The sequence below is a fragment of the Rhinatrema bivittatum genome, chromosome 3 (assembly GCF_901001135.1).
Source record: "Rhinatrema bivittatum chromosome 3, aRhiBiv1.1, whole genome shotgun sequence".
Lineage (NCBI taxonomy): Eukaryota > Metazoa > Chordata > Amphibia > Gymnophiona > Rhinatrematidae > Rhinatrema > Rhinatrema bivittatum.
The window spans coordinates 274773674-274798625 of NC_042617.1; the positions used below are offsets into that span (position 1 = coordinate 274773674).

The following is a 24952-nucleotide window of genomic DNA, read 5'->3' on the forward strand; positions in this document are numbered from 1 at the left end:
AAATACTAGGGCTTCTATCCCATCCGCCCCATGCTCCCTTCTGCAGCTGAAAAAGCGCGGTGCCTTCGCATTTTTCTAAGTCACCATCAAGTCCAAATGAGGAGTGCCCCATCAGCAAAAGATGAATGTCATTGCTTACCAGGACAGCTTCCATTCTCTGGGGTCCAGTTGCTGATGGCTGAGAAAATCTGCCTGCACATTGTTGACCCCCGTTATGTGAGAGGCTGCCAGCAGGGCTAGATGTCGATCTGCCCAGACCATCAGTTTCTCTGCTTCTAAGGCTAGAGGATGACTCTTGGTTCCCCCTTGACGGTTAATGTAGGCCACTGTCTTTGCATTGTTGGACAAAACTGGAGAAATTCTTACCTGAACATTTTGTTTTCCTTAGTGTAGACAGATGGACTCAGGACCAATGGATATAGTGTACTCCTGATAACAGTTGGAGACGGATCAGATTTCAATCTGACGTCAGCCCCTAGTACATATACCCCTGCAGGAAGTGCAGCTCTTCAGTATGCTCCTCGAAAAGCATTGTGGATATATGTGTGACTGACTAATTTGATTAACTTGGATAACTTCATAACTTGGTTAAACTTGATTAACTTGATTTGGTTGATTGACTATAGCTGGAGACCGCCACTGTACTCAACCGGAAAGCGTCGACACCCGGTAGGGTGGGTGTCCTAAGTGAATGAAAACATGGCTTACCCTTGAATCATTCGAATTCCATGTGTAACAGCAGCCAAGGATGGGATGCAGAGTCCATCTGTCTACACTAAGGAAAACAAAATTATCAAGTAAGTAATTTCTCCATTTCCTAGCGTGAAGTAGATGGACTCAGGACCAATGTGATGTATAAAAGCTACTCCCGACCGGGTGGGAGGCTGCCCGTGACCCACTTAGTACTGCCCTTGCAATGCAGTGTCCTCCCGAGCCTGGAACTCCAGGTGGTAGAATGTGGAAAAGGTGTGGATGGAGGACCATGTCGCCACCCTGCAAATCTCGGCGGGCGACAGCATTCTGGTTTCTGCCAGGATACTGCCTGGGCTCTGGTAGAATGGGCCTTGACCTGGAGAGGCGGGTGGCTTGCCTGCTTCTACGTAGGCCGCCTTGATGACTTCCTTGATCCAGCGGGCTATGGTTGCCCGCGAGGCTGCTTCCCCTTGTCTCTTCCTGCTATGAAGGATGAAAAGGTGGTCTGTTTCTCGTACGGGTTCCGACATTTCCAGATATCTGGATAGGAGTCTGCCGATGTTGAGGTAGCGTAGACTCAGAGCTTCTTCCGAATTCAAGTCATCTGCGATGGTAGCGATATGGTTTGGTTAAGGTGGAAGTGTTACACCACTTTGGGAAGGAACGAAGGGACCGTGCGTAGCTGGATGGATCCCGGGGTGAGCCCGAGGAACAGTTCACGGCAAGACAGTGCTTTGTAGTTCTGAAATGTGGCGGGCTGAACAAACAGCCAGCAAAATGCTGTCTTTAACGTAACAGGCGGAGGAGGGACAGACCTCGGAGGGGCCTGAAGGAGGTTCCTGCTAGGAAATCCTAGGACCAGGTTGAGATTCCAAAGAGGTACCACGGCCACTTAGTGGTGGGCGTACGTGTTTTGACTCCTTTCAGGAAACGTGACACATCCAGGTGAGAGACTATGCTGTCGCTCTCACTCTTGGAGCCGTAGCATGACCATGTGGCAACCTGTACCTTGATGGAATTAGAAGGGATAGCCCCTGTTATAGTCCGTTCTGTAAGATTCCAGGATCACCGAGGAACTTTAATTGAACGTGGCTTGATGTCGTGTGCCTTCGCACCAGACTTCAATACTCTCCAAATCCTTATGTACGTTAAGGATGTGGAGAACTTGCGTGCTCTGAGTAGGGTGTCGATTACAGCCCCCGAGTATCCGCTCTTTCTCAGGCGAGCCCTCTCAATGGCCAGGCCGTAAGAGAATTGAGCTGGATCCTCTTGGAAAGATCGGTCCTTGGTGAAGCAGTCTCTGTGTGGAGGTAGTGGTAGGGGGGTTCCCTGCCAGTAGTCGTCTCATGTCTGCGTACCACGGTCTTCTTGGCCAGTCCGGGACCACTAGAAGTACTAGCCCCTGTGAAGCTGTATCTTGTGATGATTGCGCCCAATAGGGGCCATGGCGGGAAGGCGTATAATAGGGTCCCCTGTGGCCAGGTCTGTACCAGGGCATCGATCCCCTGGGACTGAGGTTCCCGCCTGCGGCTGAAGTACCTGGGTACTTGGGCGTTGGACCGGTTTGCCAGAAGGTCCATGTCCGGTGTCCCCCATCAGTTCACTATCAGTTGGAACGCTGGCGGACGACAGCTTCCATTCTCCTGGGTCTAGACTTTCCCTGCTGAGGTAGTCCGCCGCGATGTTGTCTTTCCCGGCGATATGGATAGCAGAGATCTCCTGGAGGTTTACTTCCGCCCATGCCATTAGGGGGTCTATTTCCAGAGACACCTGCTAGCTTCTGGTTCCCCCTGCCTGTTTATGTTGACCACTGTTGTGGCGTTGTCTGACATTACTCTGACCGCTTTGTCCGAAGTCTGTGAGCGAATCGTAGACAGGCTAGTCTGACTGCCTGCGCTTCTAGGCAGTTGATGTTCCATCCCGACTCTTCTGCGTTCCACTGCCCTTGGCGGTTAACTCCTTGCAGTGTGCTCCCCAACCTCGTAGGCTGGCATCTGTGGTGAGCAGGGTCCAGGTTGGGGAAGATAGCCTTGTTCCCTGGCTCAGGTGGCTGACCTGCAGCCACCACCGTAGCTGGGTCCGGACTCTGCTCAGGAGTGATAGACGTACGGCATAGTTCTGAGACAGTGGATTCCATCGTGATAGAAGGGAGCGCTGCAGGGGTCTCATGTGAGCTCACGCCCATGGCACTACTTCCAGTGTGGATGCCATCAGACCGAGGACTTGCAGGTAATCCCATGCTGTGGGACGAGGGTCGCTCAGCAGGATTTGTAACCGGTCCCACAATTTTGATCTCCCTTGTGGGAGTCAGGCTGACCTTGTCTTGGTGTCGAATCGGACTCCTAGGTATTCTAGAGACTGTGAGGGCTGTAGACAACTTTTGTTTGTGTTTACCACCCAACCTAGGCTCTCCAGTAGAGTTTTGACTCTGTTGGTTGCTTGGTGGCTTTCCTCTGGGGATTTTGCCATGATCAGCCAGTCGTCTAGGTAAGGATGTAGGAGGACTCCTTCCTTCCTCAGTGTTGCCGCCACCACCACCATGATCTTGGTGAACGTCCGGGGAGCTGTGGCTAACCCGAAGGGTAGTGCCCGGAACTGGTAGTGACGGTCCAGGATTTTGAAGCGTAGATAACGCTGGTGTTCCTGATGAATTGGGATGTGTAGGTAGGCCTCCGAAAGATCCAGGGATGAAAGAAACTCTCCCGGTTGTATCGCCCTTATTACGGAGTGTAGGGTTTCCATTCGGAAGCGGGGAATCCTCAGGTGGCAGTTGACAGATGAGGTCCAGGATGGGCCTGAACGTCCCCTCTTTCTTGGGGACGATAAAATAAATGGAATAAATGCCCAGTATTTATTTCTTGTGGAGGCACTGGGGTTATGGCCTCGAGGGCCAGTAGTCTGGTCAGTGTAGTTTCCACTGCCGCCCTCCTGGGAGAGGTCGTGGCAGGAGGACTCCACGAACTTGTCTGGAGGGGTTCGCCGGAAATCCAGGTAGTACCCCTCCCGAATGATGGCTAGGACCCACTTGTCCGAAGTTATCTCGACCCATCTGTAGTAGAATAGGGCTAGTCTGCCCCTATGGCTTCTTCCCTTGGACGGGTCGGCTGAATCTCATTGTGGGGTACAGCTGGGGCCTGTACCCGAGCTGGTTCCCTTCTTGTTGTGCTTGTTCCAAAAGGACTGGTTCCTGCTCGCCGGGCAGGGAGCTTGATAATTGCTTCTGGTCACTGGTTTCTCTTAATCCTGTCCTCCGGTAGGCACGGCAATGGGGACTCACCCCAATTGTTGGCCAGTTTCTCTAGCTCGCTGCCGAACAGGAGGGATCCTTTGAAGGGCATCCTTGTGAGGCGAGTTTTGGAAGATGCGTCAGCCCACCAGCTTCGGAGCCAGAGTTGTCTCCTGGCCACCACCGCAGATGACACTCCTCTGGCCTCTGTGCGCACCAGATTAGAAGCAGCGTCCGCAAGGAATGATACGGCTGGTTCCTTGGCCTCTCCCGGGGTGTTGCTCCTGGTCTGAGATAAGCAGGCATGTGTCACTACGGTGCAGCAGGCCGCTATTTGCAGGGACATAGCGGCTACGTCAAAAGACTGTTTTAAGGATGGATTCCAGACGCCAGTCATGAGCATCTTTGAGCGTTGCTCCTCCCTCCACAGGGATAGCAGTGCGCTTCGAGACCGCGCAGACCATGGCATCCACTTTTGGGCATGACAAAAGGTCTTTGGCCGCCGGGTCCAGGGGGTACATGGCCGCCATGGCTCGTCCCCCTTTGAATGTGGACTCTGGAGCACTCCATTCCAGGTCAATTAGCTGCTGGACGGCTTCTAACAGAGGGAAATGGCGGGATGTCTGTCGGAGGCCCTCTAGCAGGGGATTCGGCTTAGGCTCCCCCAAAACCCCTGCACCCGGGGTAGCGAGCTCCTTCAGGCTGTGGGTGACCAGGTCAGGGAGCTCGTCCTTGTTGAAGAAGCATCTCATGGTTCGGTGAGGCTCTGTCCCCGGGGGGAGTTCCCCCCTCTTCTAGGGGCTCTGCTTCCTCTTCAGAGTTTTCCGTGTCCCCATAGGTGGGGCTTCTGGATGGTGGAAACCTTTGTCTAGGCCTCGAAGGGCCTGATGCATAAAGGTCTTCTGGCGGAGGATGTGGCTGATCAGTCGGAGGTTCCGTTTGCATGTGAACAAAGGTGTGTAGCCCTTTGAAGAACTCCACCCATGATATAGACGCTGGGTCCAAGCTAAGGGGTGTTGAGTCCCTGGGGGTCCCCGTCTGTGGGGGTGTCCCGCTGGGATTTACTAGGTCCAGGGTACCCACTGAGGAGCTATTACTCGGCCCTGGGTGGGACTGGCCCTGGGCTGGATCTCCCAGGGCCTCCTCGCACTGAGCGCACAAGGCGTTGGCCTCCTTGCTTTGTGCGGCTCTGATATGGCATGCTGGGCAGAGGCCTTGAGCCTTTATCTCCGTTCCCAGTGGTGCCATGGCTATCGGCGCGTAAACTCTTATGTGCTCCGGCGCATCTAAGATGTGCGTGTGGGTTGTGTGCGCAGTTGTGCGCCCAAGTCGTGGTTATGCGCTTAGCCCGGTAGGCATGCGACACGCATATATCTTATGCGCATGGCCCTTGTACATGTAACTTTATGCGCACATGTAATTTGTGCACCTAGCTAGACTTGTGCGCTCGGTCGACGAACGGAGCGGCGAATAGGGCCAAGATGGCGATGGCGACCACGCGGGCAACATGGCGACCACCTCGGAGAGTCTCCACGTGGGTAGACCCTTGGAACTAACCAGGGCCTGGCCCTGCTAGGGCGGATTAACCCGGTGGCAATGGTCCCGGCCGGCGACCCGTGCGACTCCTCGAACCTCGGAGACTGGAGTCAACGCTGAAGATTTCTACCTTACCTTGTCTTCGGCACTTCCCAGTTTCGTTCCGGGCGGTCTCCGGCTGCGGGGGGAAGAGGGCAAATACCTTCACCGCCATGCTCGAGGGTGCACCCGCTGCCTCTCAGTCGCACTAGGTCCTCATTGCGATTCGGCCGCTGGACCGAGGCTCACCTCCGAGGGACCACAGAAATCACCTCAGGAAATCTCAACTGGGTGAGGGACCCGAGGGTATCACCGCAGGAGAGCGGGGCTCGTCTTCAGAGGTAGGATTTTCTTCAAAATTTGGGTTTTCTCCATTCATTTGGTTCTAACGCTGTGAGAGCGTGCAGATAGTCCCTAACTGCTATGGAGACGGAAAATACTGGAGAGCTGCACTTCCTGCAGGAGTATATGTACTAGGGGCTGAAGTCAGATTGAAATCTGATCCGTCTCCAACTGCTATCAGGAGTACACTATACCCATTGGTCCTGAGTCCATCTGCTACACGCTAGGAAATCTAGACTTGTCCTCAGGGAGCTTATGCACCCTATTCTCCCCCAAGGACTTGATCAGTTGCTCCAGATCCTCCCCAAACAGGAACTTGCCCTTAAAAGGGAGCGCCCCCAGCTGAGACTTGGATGAAACAAACAAAACAAACATTGGCAGACCAGTTGTGTAGCCACAAAAGCCGCATGGCCGAAACTGCGGCCACCATAGTACTGGTCGAGGTACGGAGAAGGTCATAAGGCATCCGCGCCATAAGCCACCGCTACCTCTAAACACGCCGCCTGCTCCGACTCCTGAGGAGAGAGATCTTTCGCACTGAGGAGGTGTTGAACCCACCTCAGGCTCACTCACTGCATAAGACTGCTGCAGACAGCGGCCCTAATACCATGCACTGATACCTTGAATATTTTTTTGAGCTGGACCTAGAGCTTTCTATCCTGAAGATCCTTAAGAGCCACCGCTCCTGCCACGGGAATAGCTGTACTCTTGGTGACAGATGACACCGAAGCGCCCACCTTAGGAATCTTCAGGAGTTCCACAAGGAGTCCTCAGGAGTGGATAGAGCTTGTTGATAGCTCATCCCACTCACAGGCCAGATTCTGGAGTATCCCACTCACGGAGCATAGGATGAAAGGGGAATGACATCGCCAGACCCCACAACCCAGACAGAACAGGGTCTGTGTCCTGACCTGGGACATCCTGAGGTAGCAAAATTCCCAACTCGGCTAGGACATGTGGAATTAGCAGGTCAAGCTCATCCCTCTGAAATAAGCACAAGACCCTCGGATCTTAGCCATCCAATGGCAAGGGCTTCTCTGGTTCCTCACCCTGATCTACCCCAGTCAAGGGTGGGGGAGGCGCGGAAGTATCAGGCTCTGGACATTCTACGGAGCCCGAGTCCCCCGAGGAGATTCACCGGGACCCCAGACCTTCCTAAGCCTAACTGCCCCCTGCGGCTCCAGCCACCTGGGGACTTTCGGGGGTGGAGGACCATCCGTCGGCCTGCGCACTGATGACTCACATTGCTGAGACTGGCTCGCCAGATAAGATTTGTGCATCAAAAGCACAAAATCCGCGATAAAGGCTGGCTGACCCCTAACATCCCCCAAAAGGGGTCCGGTGTGATCATCAAAGCCAATCAAAAACAAACCCGGAGGGCTCAAATGAGTGGGAGAAGGGGAAGGCGGGAGATCCCCTCCCCCAGCCGCTCTATCAGATGCGGCAGCAAAGGAACTCAAAATGGCCACTGTTCCCGTGCTCAGCGGGAACAAGGCAGCCGCGGTCTCTTGCTTGTCTGGCTGTTCTCCTGCTCCACGGGACTTAGCCGCTGTTCCCCTCTTAGCGTCCGATGTCCCCTCCCCACCAGGGAGGCACCGGGAAGAGAGGCCTGTGAGGGAGAGCCATTAAGCTGACTCCCCACAGGCAGAGCACCACGAGGCATGACCGGCGAAAAAAAACCGCCGAAGAAGCAAGCAGCAACAGAGTTTGGGAAACGAAAACGCAGGCACTATAGAGCACTGCTGCCAAGCGTAGTCGCAGTGGCAGAACCAGAAAGGAAAGCACCTGGCTTCTTTTATTTATTTATTTTGTTTCTCTTAAAAGGAAACCCCCAAAACCTTTACCGGAGCAAGTTGTATGCTGGTGTGTCTGGGTCCGGGACCAGACATGAAAATTGGTTCTTACCTGCTAATTTTCGTTCCTGTAATACCACAGATCAGTCCAGAAAAGTGGGTTGTGTATCCCTACCAGCAGGTGGAGTCAGAGAACAATTAGAACTTTGGGCACTGCTACATAACGAGAGTGCCACCTGCAGTCCCTCAGTATTGGCCTGTCCCCAAGCCCACACTAACAGAACTAACTAGCGGCCGAGGTTGAAACCCAAGCAAAAAAAAACGACAACCTGCGGCCTCAAACAGACTCAGAAACTGCTCCATCGAGTAAGTCTGTCAACACGGAGCTCCGTAATTAAAAAAAAAAAAACAGCAAGTCGTAAGGCAATGCAGTCTTTCGGTATCTGAAGAAAGGGGTGGGCCTCTGGACTGATCTGTGGTATTACAGGAATGAAAATTAGCAGGCAAGAACCAAATTTTCATTTCCTGAACATACCCAGATCAGTCCAGAAAAGTGGGATGTACCCAAGCCACCCTACACTGGGCGGGAACTCAAAAGACCCGCATGCAATACACTCTCACCAAAGGACGATTCACCATCAGCTTTAACGTTCAAGCGATAATGTTTAGTGAAAGTGTGTAAAGACGACCACACTGCCCCCCTACAAATCTCCTGAGGGGATAGGAGTTGACACTCCGCCCAAGAGATCGCTTGTGCCCTGGTTGAGTGTGCTCTGAGACCCAACGGCACTTGGGAAATGTAGGCGGAGCCGATGGCTTCCTTAATCCAATGAGAGATGATCGCCTTAGACGCCTTTTCACCCTGTTTGTGCCCCCCAAACAGGAGAAACAAGTGATCCGAACGTTGGGAAGTTATTAGTAACCTCCAGGTAGCGCAGCAAAAATACGCCGGACATCCAATAGATGAAGGTCCCTGCCCTGAGAGGAATCCCGAGCCCAGTGCGTAAAACCGGGAAGATCCACCGCCCTGATTGACAATGGAAGGCCGAAACCACTTTGGGAAGGAACGAGGGAACCCGTGCACAGGGAAATTCTATCGTCATAAATCCGAAGAAAGGGATCGTGGCACGACAATGCCTGCAATTCCGAAATCCGGCGGGCCTGAACAAATAGCCACCAAAAAACACTGTTTTTAAAGTCAGATCCTTCAACGAGCCCTGTGCAGAGGTTCAAAGGGGGCTTCGCACAGCGCCCGGAGAACTAGATTCAAACTCCAATAAGAAAATAAAGGCCGGACAGGCGAGCAATATCCAGATGGACAGCTAGAGACACACCATTCAACCGACTCCGCAAGACGCCCAACGCTGCCACCTGAACCCGAAGGGAATTAACGCTAACCCCCTAGCAAGTCCTTGCTGCAAAAATTCAAGCACCCAGATGACGTCCACAGTCAACAGATTGCAGGAACGTTGGAGACACCATGCCTCAAAGTTTCCAAACACGAACATAAGCCATAGACGTGGCTGGACGGCGAGCCTGTAGGAGCGTGGAATAACCCTGCTCGGAATACCCTTCAAGTGTAAACATCACCTCTCAAAATCCAGGGCGCGAGAGAGAAGTGATCCTCCCGATCCGAAAATATGGGCCCCTGACTGAGAAGATGCGGTAGATGAGAGAGTTGCAAGGGACCCTCTAGGGCCAGGTGAATCAGATCCGCAAACCACGGGTGACGCGGCCACTCTGGTGCCACCAGAACCACCCTGCCGGGATGGTGTTCGATGCGACGAAGAAGTCGACCGATGAGGGGCCACGGAGGAAAGGCGCACAGAAGAATTCCAGTAGGCCAGAAACACACCAGCGCGTCGAGACCCACCGAGCCCTGCTCTTGCCGACGGCTGAAAAATCTGTCCGTCTTCGCGTTCGCCCTGGTTGCCATCAGATCCAACTGCAGCACACTCCACCGGGCGCAAATGAGGTTCCACGCGTCGCGAGACAGTTCCCATTCCCCGGGATAGAGTTGTCTGCTGAGAAAAATCGGCCTGCACGTTTTCCACTCCCACGACGTGAGAAGCTGCAATTCCCTGGAGATGGCGCTCGGCCCAGGCGAACAGGAGGTGCGCCTCGGGCGCAACCGCAGGACGTCTTGTGCCCCCTTGGCGGTTGATGTAAGCTACCGTCTTCGCATTGTCGGAGAACACGTGAACCATGCTGTTCCGTATCTAGGGGAGAAACGCCTGTAAGGCCAGCCGTATGGCTCTCATCTCGAGCCCGATTGATGGACCAGGACCCCTCTGGAGACCAAAGCTCTTGGGCGGTTCTGTCTGCACACACTGCTCCCCAGCCGGACAGACTGGCATCGGTGGATATTATTATCCATCCGGAGGATCCAAGTCCACTCCCCCGTTCCAGATTGTCCGTTGCAACAGCCACCACGACAGACTGAGTCTGGACTCGGTAAGTAGCGGCATTGGGAGGATGGACTGTTCCGACAACCGTACTCCAGCGCGACAAGAGCGCACATTGTAATGGTCGCAAGTGAGCGAATGCCCGGGCACCAAATCCAAGGTGGAAAGCCATGGAGCCCAGGACTTGCAGATGATGCCACACTGTGGGCTGCTCACTCTGCAGGAGAGCGTGAATCTGTTCTTGCAACTTACGTAGACGATCCTCCACCAGAAACACCTTGCCTTGTAAAGTATCGAATCGCGTTCCCAAGTAAATCAGCTTCTGGGTGGGTTCCAAATGACTTTTCTGCTCACCCGAGTGACTGTAAGGTGACCATCACCGTGTGGACGGGCTGTATGCAATCCTCCCGAGACTTGGCTCGCGAATCAACCAGTCGTCCAGGGTAAGGATGGACCAGAGTACTCTCCTTGCGAAGGAAAGCCGCTACCACCACTATAACCTTGGTGAAAGTCCGAGGAGCTGTGGCGAGGCCAAACAGAAGGGCTCGAAACAGGAAGTGCTGGCTCAAGACCTTCAAGCGCAGGAACCGCTGATGATTCATCCGGATCGGAATATGAAGATACGCCTCCGTGAGATCCAGGGACGCTAGAACTCTCCCTTTCAAACTGCCGCCATCACAGTCCGTAGGGTTTCCATACGAAAACGAGGGACCCTGAGACAACGGTTGAGTTTCTGCAGATCGAGGATGGGACGAAAAGTGCCCTCCTTTTTTTGGACCAAAAAGTAAATTGAGTACCGTCCCCGTCCCTGCTGTGCTTCCGGCACCGGGACAATGGCTCCGAGGTCGAGCAGCTGCTGCAGGGTATCCTGTACTGCCTCACGTTTGGCGCGAGAGAGCACACAGGACTCCACGAACACTTCCCGGACTGAACGCACAAACTCCAGGGCGTAACCGTCCCTGATCACCTCCAAGACCCAGCGATCCGAGGTTATTCTTGCCCATTCCGCGTAAAAGCCAGATAATCTGCCTCAGATAGCTTCTATGACGGAATGGGTTGCTCGTGGCTTCATTGAGAGGGTTTACTGCTACCCGCCCCCGAGGTGTCCAGAGTCCCTCCGGAGTGGTGGCCACCGCGAAAGGACTGTTGGTGACCCGGTGTCGACTTAGGACCCGCCAGAGCGGAATATCTTGCCAGATTAAAAACGGCGAGAAGTCCCGAAAATGAGCCCGAGGGGGGAAAACTTTCTTGGTCGCTCTTCTATCCTCTGGCAACCTATTGCCCTTGGACTCCCCGAGGAGCTTGACCAACTGATCCAACTTCTCCCAAAGAGAAGCTTGCCCTGAAGGGAGGTTACAAAGGTTGGGATTTTGAGGAGAGTCCCCTGCCAATTCCCGTAACCAGAGAAGGTTAACGAGCTGCCACCACAGACACCATGGACCGAGTCCGATATACGAACGAGGTCGATAGTGCATCTGCTCCATACGCAATTCTGGCTTCCAACGGGCCAGCTGCAACGCTAAGACTGTAGGAGAGATTGCACCCTACCACCTGCTGGAGTCAGAGAAATATTGAGGGACTGCAGGTGACACTCATTATGTAGCATTGCCCAAAGTTCTAATTGTTCTCTGACTCCACGCTGGTAGGGATACACAACCACTTTTCTGGACTGAGTCTGGGTAGGTTACAGAACACCCGGTATCATCCCTAGTGTCTCACGGAATGAGGTGCAGGCAGGTATCCAACCCCAGCTCTGGGTACCTGCTACCAGGGGGGATGGTCCCACCAGGACCTGCCAACCTCCTGGGAGGATTATCTTGTTGTCCTGCCTGATCTTGCCAAGGAGAAAGAAAGTAAAAAAAAACTCTTATCCCACTTTTTTTTTCTAAGTTCTAGACCACAGGTTTTGCAAAACTTCCATCTGCTGGAGACAGAGAAATACTGAAGAGAGGCAAAACTCAGCAGTCTGGACTGATCCGGGTACATACAGGGAAAGAAAAGATTATAAATCAATTTCTGCTCAGATTTACTGGTTCACAACAATTTACGTTTTATTTTAAAATGGTGAGCAGAGGAAGATTCTTTCCCTGGATTTACTACAGGCCTATTAGCCGAAGGATTGCAGAACAGTGTGGGAAAGGGAAACCATTTGCCTGGCCTCCAGTTTAATCAGGAACAAGAGATGGACAGGCAGAAAGATTAAACACAGACAAGCAAGAAGGTGGAAGAGAGAAGTAGTAGGGATAAGAAGGAAGGAGAGTCTGATAGGCAGCAGGGAAGAGAGAGAGAGAGAAGACAGATGGAGGCTCTTTCCAAGAGCTACTTTGCCTGCAGCTCTGAAGGACAACCTACACACATGGGCAACTGCTCCCCTTAACATGTGGGGTGCCAGTTACCACTGAAAACTCCAGATACAAAGTATCCATTTCAAACTACCCAGCATAGAATCAGCACCCTTTGCATTTCTTTTAGGAAAGTAAAAATGACAGGAGTCAGGTGGCACCTTATTTTTTGCTACACCAACCTAACACAGCTATTGTTCTATAGATTTTTCAGGAAATTATGACTCTGGGCAGAGACCACTAGGCCTTGGGAAACGTTCAGGAAAAGGTGTGCAACTCCACCACCTGCTTATTACTCACATTGGAAATGATGGATCATACAGCAATGCGTACCAACGCTCCTGCAACCTCACGCAGAGAGAAGCGGCAGCTGAATTTCATGCCCAAATGAACAGCCATTAAGTCGTTTGTCTGACAATGAAAACACACAAAACACAGAAATGGTTAACGCAGCCTGATGAAGTAAGGAAGACATATGGTATCATAATCTGTTTGTCAGGAGCTCAGCTAAGTGGCTAATCATGCTATATGAACTCTGAGAGCTTAGATTCCCACAGCCTGATTAACAGCCACAGTACACAATAAGCCAGCAGCAGAGCCAAGTTCTGTTCTTGCTAACATGATGCTATACCTGCAGCACTGCGTTGATCAGCAACAGATCATCTTGCAGGTTTCCCAACGCCCCAGATCCTTGGTCACCTGCAGGGGCTGCTTGCTCTTCTTCATGCGTTTGGTGGTACTGGACTGGGAGTGGGGGAGGCAAGTAACAGGGGCAGAGACAGATTTAGAGACCTGCTAAAATCAGAGAAAGAGTTAGGTAGATTTGTGGCACAACATGGCACTTCAGAACTCCCAACGTATATAGCAAAGGATAACTTCCAACAGGGACATTCAGCACAGGCAGCCATTAACAAAATTGTTCACTAAAACAAAATACTATTTCAGATCTCTTGGCCCTACACTAGGCCTATTTTATAAACTGTTGCTCCTCCCCAACCTGATACTTTCTGACCTCAGGACACTACTTTCCTTGTACTAAGAGTAACACAGTTACTGACTTTGGTTCCAGCTTGTCAGATTTTCCCTATAGAGTTAGCTCAGGAAGCACTAATTCCAATCCCCATTCCTAGCCACAATACTGGGCCTTCTAAGAGGAAGACAGTGTACTAAGTAAGTGAAAAAAAAAAAAAAAAAGAGAGAAAAGATAGAGTAGAGGGCAACTCCCTTATGAAATGGGTGCACACTAACATTTTTTTTGGGGGGGGGGGGGGGGGGGAGGGAGGGAACTGGGAGAATCCTTTCCCCACCAGCAGTGTCGCAGTGTTACAAAGCAAAATGCCTCATATCCTCAATATAAGAAAAATTATTCCTTACCTGCTAATTTTCGTTCCTGTAGTACCAAGGATCAGTCCAGACAGTGGGTTATGTCCCCCGTCCAGCAGATGGAGTCAGACAAGAACTTCTGAGGGTGCTACCATATAGGACAGCATACCAACTATCCCTCTTCAGTAAATAGACTATCAAAGCCATAACGAAAGAGAGAAAGAGCATGAGGAATCAAACAAAAACATGTGTCTATAACTTCTCCTGAGCGTAGATGGAATGACTCTCCGCCCAGGATGTCACTTGTGAGCGGAGAGAGTGGGCTCTGATGCCAATGGAAGGTTGTTTCCCTGCGCCAATGTACAAGCCGCAATCGCCTTCAGCCAGCGGGCAATCGTCGCCTTAGAAGCCTTGGACCCCTTCTTGGGGCCCGACCAAAAGACAAACAGGTAGTCCGAGAGATGGAAGTCACTGGTAACCTCCAGGTAACGCATCAGGCAATGTTTGGCATCGAGCCTGCGGAGATCCAGAGGGTCGACCGATGAGAAGGAAGGAAGCTCTACTGTTTGATTCAGATGGAAAGTAGAGACCACCTTGGGCAGAAATGAGGGCACCGTGCGCAAGATAAACCCCGTGTCGGTGAATCGTAAGATACGGTTTCCCTGCAGGAGAGCGCCTGCAGCTCGGAGACCTGTCGGGCCAAGCAAATGGCCATGAGGAAAACAGTCTTGAGAGTGAGGTCCTTGAGAGAAGTGGCACGTAGCGGTTCGAAGAGTGGTCCGCCCAGGGTCCGGAGTACCAAGTTAAGTCTCCAAGGAGGACAAGGAGCTTGGAGTGGTGGCTTCAAATGCTTTACCTCCCTTGAGGGAACCGGACGACATCCAGGGTGAGACGATAGCGGAATTTCCTCCCCTCGGCGAAGCAAGGCCCCTAGAGCTGCCACCTGTACCCCGCAGAGAATTGTAGGCCTAGACCTTTCTCCAAGCCCGCTTGCAGGAAAGAGAACCTGAGACACGGAAAGCGTGTCCTGGCTGTGCTGAATGTGTCATGCACCATGACTCGAAAACCTTCCAGACCCAGACATAGGCAACTGAGGTGGAGTTCTTTCGTGCTTGGAGGAGGGTCGAGATCACCGCCTCCGGATAACCACGGCATCTCTCAGTTTGCACCTCTCAAAAGCCAAGCCACAAGACAGAAGCGATCTGCCTTGTCGAAAAATATTGGACCTTGACGTAGCAGTTGTGGAAGATGACCGAGGCGTAGGGGTCTGTCCACCGCCAGGTTGAGTAGGTCCGCGAACCAGGGCCAGCGGGGCCATCAGGATTACAGCACCGTGGTGGTGCTCGATCCTCCGTAGTACCTTTCCCACTAGTAGCCACGGCAGAACTAGGGCATCTATCCCCTCCGCGCCACGTTCTCTTCTGCGGCTGAAAACAGAGGAGCCTTTGTGTTGCGGGCTGTGTCGCCATGAGATCCAAGTGGGGGGTCCCCCAAAGTTGTATCAGCAGGCACATCGCCTTCCTCGGAGAGCTCCCACTCTCCCGGATCGAGATGTTGACGGCTTAGGAAGTCTGCTTGAATGTTGTCCACTCCTGCGATGTGTGAGGCCACCAACCAAGCCAGGTGGAGTTCCGCCAACTGCATGAGCTTGTCCTTTTCCAGCAAGACGTGACGACTTCTTGTGCCTCCCAGGTGATTTATGTACGCCACCGTGGTCGCATTGTCAGAGAGTATCCTGACCGCCCGATGGCGAACGAGAGGAAGGAAATCCTTCAACGCTAGTCGGACCGCTCTGGTCTCCAAGCGGTTGATCGGCCACCGTGCTTGAGATTTCGTCCACTGTCCCTGCAGGGACCTCGTCTGACAGACTGCTCCCCAACGGAGAGGCTGGCATCTGTGGTGACTATTATCCATTCCGGGATGTCCAGAGGCATACCCTGAGCCAAGTGGAGAGGGGTCCAGCCACCAGAGAAAGCTGTCCCCAACCGGCCGTGGGAGCAGGAGGGATGGCCTGAAGTCCTCGCGACACTGGCTTCCAGCGGGAGAGCAATGCTCTCTGCAGCGGACGCATGTGCGCGAAAGCCCAAGGTACCAGATCGATAGTGGACCGCCATGGAACCCAGGACCTGAAGATAATCCCAGGATGTGGGCAAAGAGAGCCCAGAGAAGCATTGGATCTGGACCCGTAACGCCTGGGCCCGATCCGGCCGCAGGAAGACCTTTCCTTCCGCCGTGTTGAATCGCGCCCCCAGGAAGTCCAACGACTGGGATGGAGTAAGATTGCTCTTGGCGTAGTTGACGATCCAGCCGAGGGACTGGAGGAGTTGTACCACTGTCGACTGCCCGGTAACCCCGACTCAAGGATTTCACTCGAATGAGCCAGACGTCCAGGTAGGGGTGAACTAAGATTCGCTCCCGATGGAGGGCAGCCACCATCACCACCATGACCTTTGTAAAGATGCGTGGGGCCGTTGTCAGACCAAACAGGAGGGCCTGGAATTGAAAATGTTTATTTATTTATTTATTTATTTAATTTGTTATTTTTATTATACCGAGTTTCATGATAGGAATCACATCAACCCGGTTTACAATTAACAATGTGAGTAAAGGCAGAGAGTAACAAAGTAAAGAACATTTCCCAATACAAGAACAAATATAGTATGAAACTTAACAAATATTATAACAATATTTTGGATGTGAGAAAGTTACAAAAAACATGGAAAAATAACTTGGATATGAAAGGAGAAGAATTGTAGAACGACTATAAGCATTTTGTCTTAAGCATGTTGTCTTAAGCATGTTGTCTTAAGCATTTTGTCTTAAGCATTTTGTCTTAAGCATTTTGTCTTAAGATCTTGAACCGTAGGAATCGTTGATGTGCCTTGAAGATTGGGATGTGCAGATACGCCTCCGTAAGGTCCAGAGAGGCCAGGAACTCCCCTTGGTGGACTGCCGCGATAACCGAGCGCAGGGTCTCCATCCTGAAGTGCAGGACCTTGAGGGCCTTGTTCACAGATTTGAGGTCCAGTATTGAGCAGAAGGTGCCCTCTTTCTTGAGGACCACGAAATAAATGAAATAGTGACCCCGGCCCACTTCTGAAGGAGGCACCGGGACAATTGCCCCCAGCGCGAGGAGATGGTCTAGTATCTGGCGTACTATGATCTGCTTTTGGGGTGACCCACAGGGGGAAAAGAGGAACCTGTCCCTTGGGACCCAAGCAAGTCCAATGCATAGCCGTGCTTTAGGATATCTAGGACCCACTGATCTGACGTGATCCGGACCCACTCCTCATAGAAGAGGGACATCCGGCCCCCTATCCTGGAGATCGCGGAGTGGGTCGGCCTGACATCATTGAGGAGACGTGGAGGACGTCCTGTGGGCCATCCCCTTCCTTGGCAGACCTGCACCCTCAAAATGGCCGGGTCCAGGAATGAGAGCGGGACGAGGGCGTCCATGGAGTCTGTTGTCTCGTGGTGCGGAAACAGCGTTGATTACGAAATAGACTACTGGAGAAACTGAAAGATCTTGTGGTTCGCGGCCGATCCTCCGGCAGCCTATGCACCGCATTTTCCACGAGGAGACTTAATGATCTGATCCAGACCCTCACCGAAGAGGAACTTGTCCTTAAAGGGAAGGGATACCAGACGAGTCTTGGAGGAGGAGTTTGCCAACCAGTTCTGGATCCAAAGCAGACGTCGGGCCGACACCGCTGCCACCATCGACCTGGTCAGGACCAGCAGAAGATCATCCGCCCCATAGGCAATTACGGCCTCCAACCTGTCTGCCTGACGTGTCTCCTCAGGTGGCAGATCCTGAGAGGTGAGAAGCTGTTGCACCCAGCGGAGACCTGCTCGTTGCGCCAGTGAACTGCAGATGGCCACCTGAACACCCAGCGTCGAGACTTCAAACACTCTCTTGAGGTATACCTCTAGCTTCCTGTCCTGAAAGTCCTCAGCGCTGTGCCCCCTGTGACCGGTATGGTGGTGCATTTGGTGACCGCCGAGACTGCGGAATCAATAGTTGGGACCTTGAGTATCTCCAGAAAATCCTCAGGGAGCGGGTATAGCTTATCCATGGCTCTACTAACCTTGAGGGTTGCCTCGGACGAGTCCCATTCCCTGGATAAACAACTGGAGGAACGTGGGATGGGTAAGAAAAGCCCTCGCTGGCGGACGGAGCCCTGCCAGCACTGGATCCTCCTTCTTCACCAGAGGTTCAGGCCCAGGAGGTTCCGGGGGGGGGGGGGGGGGGGCGCAATCGAGGGACCCGAGGATCATCCCCTTCCATCTGAGCCGCGAGGAGGGGATCGTCCATGGCAGAGTCTGGAATCGGGTCCCCTCCATCCCCGGGGGGGTACCCCATCAGCAGTCCAGGTAGACCCTGGGCTGCGCCCGTAGCCCCCCCCCTGCTTGGATTGCGTCCTGAGGGGCTCCCCCAGGAAGAGGATCTGCTCGCGAAAGCTGGGGGGGGGGGGGGGGCCTGGGGTGAGATCCAGAGGCTGGTAACATCCTGGCCAAGTATGCATTATGCATAAATACAAAATCCAGAGTAAAAGCTGGTGAGCCTGGTGGGAGTCTGGATGAGGAGTCCCCCGGCTGAGGCAACGGATCCAAAGGTGGTACAGGAGCCAGGGACGGTGGAAAAATCGAAAACGGGGCCTCCGCTTCTTCCACCGAGGAGCCAGAGTCCATCGTGTGCTGATTCAAGATGGCCACCGTTCCCGCGCTCAGCGGGATCGGAGCCTGCCGCTGTCCGCCAGGTCGGTCCTGACCGCGCAGTTCCGAAGCAGCTGTCGACTGCAAGCTGCCCTCCCCGCCGGGGAGGCAGGCAGTGCAAACCCCCTCCCGGGATAGCCGGACGCCCACACGCGGTACAATGCCGATGCTATCTGCATGTCACGGGGGGGGGGGAATCGCGGGGAAATAAAACCTTGGCGGCGCCGCAAATTTCTGCTCCAGGACCCGGAGAGGCCGCTCCTATCACCCCACCGACCCAGTTCCACAGATTACCCGCCAGGGAATGTGATCTCCCAGCTGGCGGCGGCCCCGGGGAAATGAGCGTCACGGGGCCGCGGGTGGGAAGAGGTTGAATCCTCCAACTTACAAACCCCAGCGGCGCGATGGTAAAGAGCTCTGAAATTAAAAATAACAACAACTTACCCCGGCTAGCTACCTAAGACAGGTAGAAAGGCAGAAGAAACAGAGCCAAAGTGAAAACAGAGGAGAAAGAGGTCTGTTGGCAAGAGCTCAGTGGAGAGCCAGAATCCTTTGGCTCTCTCTAGATAATGATGCCTCAAAACACAGTAAAAGAACCAAAGGATGAGAAGAAATACACTAAAAACAGTGTGCTGGGGAACCGATGTTCCCCTGCCATCTGCTGGAGTCAGAAAGATACTGAAGAGGGATAGTTGGTATGCTATCCTATATGGTAGCACCCTCAGAAGTTCTTGTCTCACTCCATCTGCTGGACGGGGGACATAACCCACAGTCTGGACTGATCCTGGTACGTACATGCAATGCTGTGTGTGTTACCTGGAATCCTGTAAGTACATAAGTTGCCATACTGGGTCAGACCAAGGGTCCATCAAGCCCAGCATCCTGTTTCCAACAGTGGCCAATCCAGGCCTCAAGTACCTGGTAATAAGCAGTGGCTATTTCCTAAGTCAGCTTGACTAACAGCAGTTTATGGACGTCTCCTCCAGAAACTTGTTCAAACCTTTTTTAAACACAGATAAGCTAAGTGCCTTAACCACATCCTATGGCAACAAATTCCAGAGCTTAATTATGCATTGAATTAAAAAGAATTTTCTTCTATTTGTTTGCTAACTTCATGGCATGCCCCTAGACCTTGTATTATCTGAAAAGTAAATAACTGATTCACATTTAGCCTTCCTGGTCCTTTCATGATTTTGTAGACCTCCATCATATCCCACCTCAGCCGTCTCTTCTCCAAACTGAACAGTCTTAACCTCTTTAGTCTTTCCTCATAGGGGAGCTGTTCCATCCCCTTTATCATAGGTACAGAAAAGGGTGACCAAAATGATAGAGTATTCTCTGTAGCTCTGGTGTCCTTAGGAAAGACAGCTACTAGAGCCCCACACTTGAGTTCCCAGGCTTACTTTCTTCTTCTCACTAGATGAGGGTTCACTCCCTGAGCAGCGTCCTGGCTCCACCCCAGTCGGGCCTTTAGCTCGGCTGCAAGACTTAGCAAGACTGCTCTCAACCAACTCATCATCAAATTTCTTCCTCTTGATAAACCTGGAGAGTGGCAGAATAGGGAACATCAGAATTATGAGAGATAGATAAACAGCAAGCCCCCTTCCTCTCCAAGGCTCATCATGTTACCTGGATGAGCTCCGGCGTTTGGGGATGACTCCAGATATCTGCGACATGCTCCTTTTCTGGCCTGCCAATGACTCCTCATCCTCTGACCTGCTAGCAGTACCCGAGGCCATTAGCAAATCACCTGGGCCAGGAGACATATACAGAATTCTCTCATATCCTGCAATAAGCACCACAGTCGCATCACCCAGCTGCAGCCACAGAGAAAGTAGGAGACTCACTCCATACACTTTTGAAGTAGTCTAGATAAAGCCAGTTATCACAGGCAGTTGGTTTTGGTTTTTTATTTAACTTTTTTACAAACTATTTTTCCAAGGAACAAGATGGAAAATTATGTATTGCGTAACATGTAGGTGTACTTAGGGTTCAGTTCCCTAAAATGGGCCAGTCTGAACCAAACTCAGGACTCCCCAACGACATTTAGAAGGGAAGCACCATTCTAATTTTCAGTCACATCAGGCAAGTTGTTCTGCCATTAGACCATGCATATAGACAGATAGACCAATCATTGACAACATGTACCCAATCAGACACTCCTTTGCAGTGTCATACATATGCAAAGGCAGTCTATTTAAGTCTATATAATACCTGAGCTAAAGAAGGGTGTGATTGTACAAGGAAACTGCTACACTGAGAGACCTCTTGAGCTCTTGCAAGGCGCCTCGGTGCATTACTAATATCTTGAACAGTTGTTCCCATACCCATCCTCGGGGATCCCCCAGTTGGGTTTTCAGGAAATCCACAATGAAGAAACACGAGATATACTTACATTTCCCTATACGTACCCAGTTCAGTCCAGATTCCTGAGTTTTGCCTCCCTTCCAGCAGATAGAGACAGAGAAAGTTTTGCAGGCATCGCCTCTTAACCCGGTATGCCACTTGCATCTCCTCAGTATTTCTCTGTCTTCAGCAGATGGAGGTGGTGCAAAACCTGCTGTTCTGTACCTGATCAAAAGAGAAAGAATTTTTCCTTTTGGTTTTTGGGAAGCAGTGCCTCACAGGAGGTGGCAGGTCCTGGTGGGACCATTGCGCCTGGTAGCAGGTGATAATGAACAGGGAGTTGGGAACCCCAAATTTGCTTAGGTCTCTGCGCTGGGTGGTGACAGCCAGTGGTCTGGCTCCCTCCCTCTTCAACACCATTGACAGGAATGCCCTTGCCTCTCTCAGAGAAGTATGCTGCACCGTTTAAAGTTGTTTTTTTTTTTTTACTAAGAAAAAGAATCAGATGCTTGACATTGGACATTAGATCACAGTGACCCAATTGCATTTTCCCCTCTTCAGGGGCATTGCGCACAAGGTAGACAGGCTCTTTCCCGGGATGCCTCGTGGCTAAGAGGGTGCCAGTGCGGGCTGCGCGACTACAGAGCTGCTCACCATGCCGCGTTCCAGCCAGTGCACAGCCTGTGGGGAGTCTCATATGCGACTGTCGCGATCTGGCCTTTGCTCCCACTGTCTCTCTGGAGGGGAGGGTTCATCAAAGGGAGCACCAGTAGACAATTTGCAGCAGCGCGGTCCTTCATGTTCGGTCAGCACGGGAACGGCAGTCATCTTAGATACCTGGGAACAATGGGCAGCAGGGGGGGGGGGGGGGGGGGATCTCACACCACCACTGTTCCTGGCAGATTCTAGCCCATGAGAGCCCCGGGAGGAGGGGCATGGATGGGCACAAGGAGGACTTAGATCCCCTGGTGGGGGGATGACCATCATTATCCGGAATTCTCCCCTGAATTTATTTTACTGATGCATCAGGCCTTTTTGGCCCAGGGGGCCAAACGATCTTGCCCTTTTAGACACAGGCCTTTAGGTGGCCCCTCTATTTAAAAAAAAAGGTGGAAGGGGGCAGAGCCTTCAGTGGCCACCTGGATGGCACCTTTCTGTGGATGTTTTGTCTTCAGATGACTTGGATCAGGGTTTGGGCCCTAATGATCCTCCAGAGGCCTCCCCCCACCTTCGGGCCCCCAGCAAGAGGATTCAGGAAAGGCGACAACTCCAAGGTGGTTCACCATTTTCAGAGGGAGGAACTGGGCCCTCTCATTCCTCATGTCCTTGCAGAATTGGAAATTGTGGTCCCGCAGGAAGAGAAGGACCATGATATGGTGGATCCTATCATGGCTGGCCTGACAGGACCGGCTATCTTGCCTTTCCATAAGATGGGACACTCCGGAGACTGGTCTGAATGTCAGAGCCATGGATAAGCTATATCCATTACCCGAGGATACTCTGGAGCTCTCTGTTTCTGCAGTCACGAAGAGGACTACTATTCCAGTAGCTGGCACAGCGGCACTGAATGATTTACAAGACCAAAAGCTTGAAGTATATCTCAAAAAGATTTTTGAGGTGTCCTCCTTTGGCATCCGGGTGACAGTTTGCAGCAGCATCATGCTGCAAGCTAGCTTGCGATGGTGCAGCTGTTACAAAGTGCCAAGGATCTGTCGCCCAAAGAGTCGGAACAGGCGGAACATTTGGAAGCAGCGGTTGCCTATAGGGCTGATGTCCTGTACGATCTTATCCGCACATCCTTGAGGACCATGGTGTCCGTGGTCTCAGCCAGGAGGCTCTCATGGCTGTGCAATTGGTCGGCTGATGTTTCTTCAAAGGTGCAGCTGGAAGCTCTCCCCTTTAAAGGAAAGTAGCTTTTCGGCAAAGACCTGGAGCAGTTAATCAAGCACCTAGGCGACAAGGTGCACAAGTTGCCCAAAGGACAGGCCGAAAGTATCCAAAGGTTTTCAGCCAGTTCGCTCTCTATTCTGGAACCAGAAACGCTTCCGTCAGAGCAGAGCTCTGGGGGCAAGTCAAAGGCAAACCTCAGGGAGGTCTCAATCCTGGAACCAACCAGTCCTTTCGGAGCCATTGGACCACTTGTGAGGGCTCAGGCCAAGGGCCAAGCGGGCCCAAATCCTCACAATGAGGAATGGCTGGCCCACTCTTCCACTCCAACCAATCATCGGGGGTCAGTTGGCCCTTTTTTTTTTTTTTTTTTTTAACATGAGAAGTGGGTCAAAATCAGGTCGGACTGGTGGGTTCTGTGTGTGATTGAGAGGCTGAGCAAATTCTGAAACCTGTTTATGGTCTCTCCCTGTATGGCAAAGGCAAAGAAGGTTATCAATTGCGTTTTGTTATTTCTCCCCTAGTTAGAAATGATTAATACTTACTAATTTGATCATAGTCCATTTCCTATTACCTGAATGTTACAATTGTTACTTGTAAATGTTTATCTTTCATTATTTATTCACCTGTTCCATGTAAACCGATACAATGTGCAAACAGTTATCGGTATAAAAAAGCCTTAAATAAATCAATCAATCATTCGCCAGATCATCCAAAGACTAATGATGCTGGGAGCCATTGTGCATATCCCCCTGGAAGAGCGAGGGACGGCGCGTTATTCAATTTACTTCGTGGTGCCCAAAAAGGAAGGGACTTTTCGCCCCATCCTGGACTTACAAGAAAGTGAACGTGACCCTCAAGGTACCCAGTTTCTGGATGGAAACTCTGAGGTCGGTAATAGTGGCTGTATGAAGTGGGGAATTTATGGCATCTCTGGACCTCACAGAGGTGTATTTACACATCAGCATCCACCAGGATCATCAAAAGTATCTCAGATTCATGATCCTTGGGGAGCATTTTCAGTTTTGCGCTTTACCTTTTGGTCTTGCCACAGCTCTGAGGACCTTCACCAAGGTCATGATGGTGTTAGAGACAGCACTCAGAAGACAGGGCATACTATTTCACTCGTATTTGAACGATTGGCTCATCCAAGCAAAGTCGGAAGCTCTTTGCCATCAAGCAGTGGATGTGGTGTTTCACCACCTAGCCTAAGGACCTCAGGCAGTGTATCTAGCCAAGAGCCATCTTTTGCCCTCTAGGTCCTGGAATTCTTGAGCATGAGGTTTGATACCCATGTAGGAAAAGTCTCTCTCATGGAGGAGCGTATTTCGAAGTTAAGGGCACAAATCCACAGGCTCTTGGAGATTCAGATTCCCAAGGTCTGGGACTACTTGCAGGTCCTTTGTTCCACGGCCTCAACCCTGGAATTGGTCCCGTGGGCATTTGCACATATGAGACTGCTTCAGAGAGCTCATCTTTCCCATTGGGATCCCAGGTCGGAGCAGTTCCATCTTTCCCTTCCACTTACGGAGTCTGCTTTGCCGGGACCATTTGATCCATGGGGTGGATCTTGAGGTTTCTCAGTGGATAGTCGTGACTACCGATGCCAGTCTTTCCAGCTGAGGTGCTGTGTGCAAGTTCCAATCAGTGCAGGGACTGTGGTCGACGGAGGAAGCTTCCTGGTCCATCAATTGTCTGGAGACGAGGGTGGTTCGGTTGATGCTCCTGCATTTTTCTTCCACTCATGTGCAACCATGTTGTCAGAGTCCTATTGGACAATTCCACGACAGTGGCCTACATCAACCACCAGGGAGGGACCAAGAGCAAAGCGGTTGCTCTAGAAGTGGAGATGCTGATAAAATGGGCAGAACTGCATCTGACTTGGATAGTGGCATCGCATATAGCAGGCTCAGACAACATTCAATCAGATTTTCTCAGCCGTCAACACTTGGATCCAGGAGAATGGGAGCTATCGGAAAAAGCGATGCTTCTCATCTCGCACAGGTGGGGCAGACCTCACGTGGACCTGATGGCGACATGGAAGAATGCCAAGGTGCCATGCTTCTCCAGTCGCAGAAGAGAATATAGAGCAGAAGGCGTCAATGCTCTGGTTCTGCCCTAGCCTCACAAAGTTCTACTCTATGATTTCCCTTCATGGCCTCTAGTGGGCAAGATGCTGCGCAGAATAGAGATTCACCCAGGGCGCATGATCCTTGTGGCTCTTGAGTGGCCGAGAAGGCCATGGTTTGCAAATTTGGTCAATCTGGCAATTGACGGTCCTCTGAGACTGGGCCATCTGCAGAA

General features: G+C 52.0%; 1 protein-coding gene across 1 annotated transcript in view; it reads right to left on the reverse strand.

Moving 5' to 3' along the window:
* MCRS1 (microspherule protein 1) overlaps window positions 1-24952 on the reverse strand; it is a 119465-nt gene that overhangs the window by 71699 nt on the left and 22814 nt on the right. Inside the window, 6 exon segments of the mRNA XM_029594682.1 lie at window positions 12662-12720; window positions 12722-12787; window positions 13008-13040; window positions 13043-13171; window positions 19819-19957; window positions 20045-20201. Of these exon segments, the coding sequence (XP_029450542.1) occupies window positions 12662-12720; window positions 12722-12787; window positions 13008-13040; window positions 13043-13171; window positions 19819-19957; window positions 20045-20201 (583 nt within the window).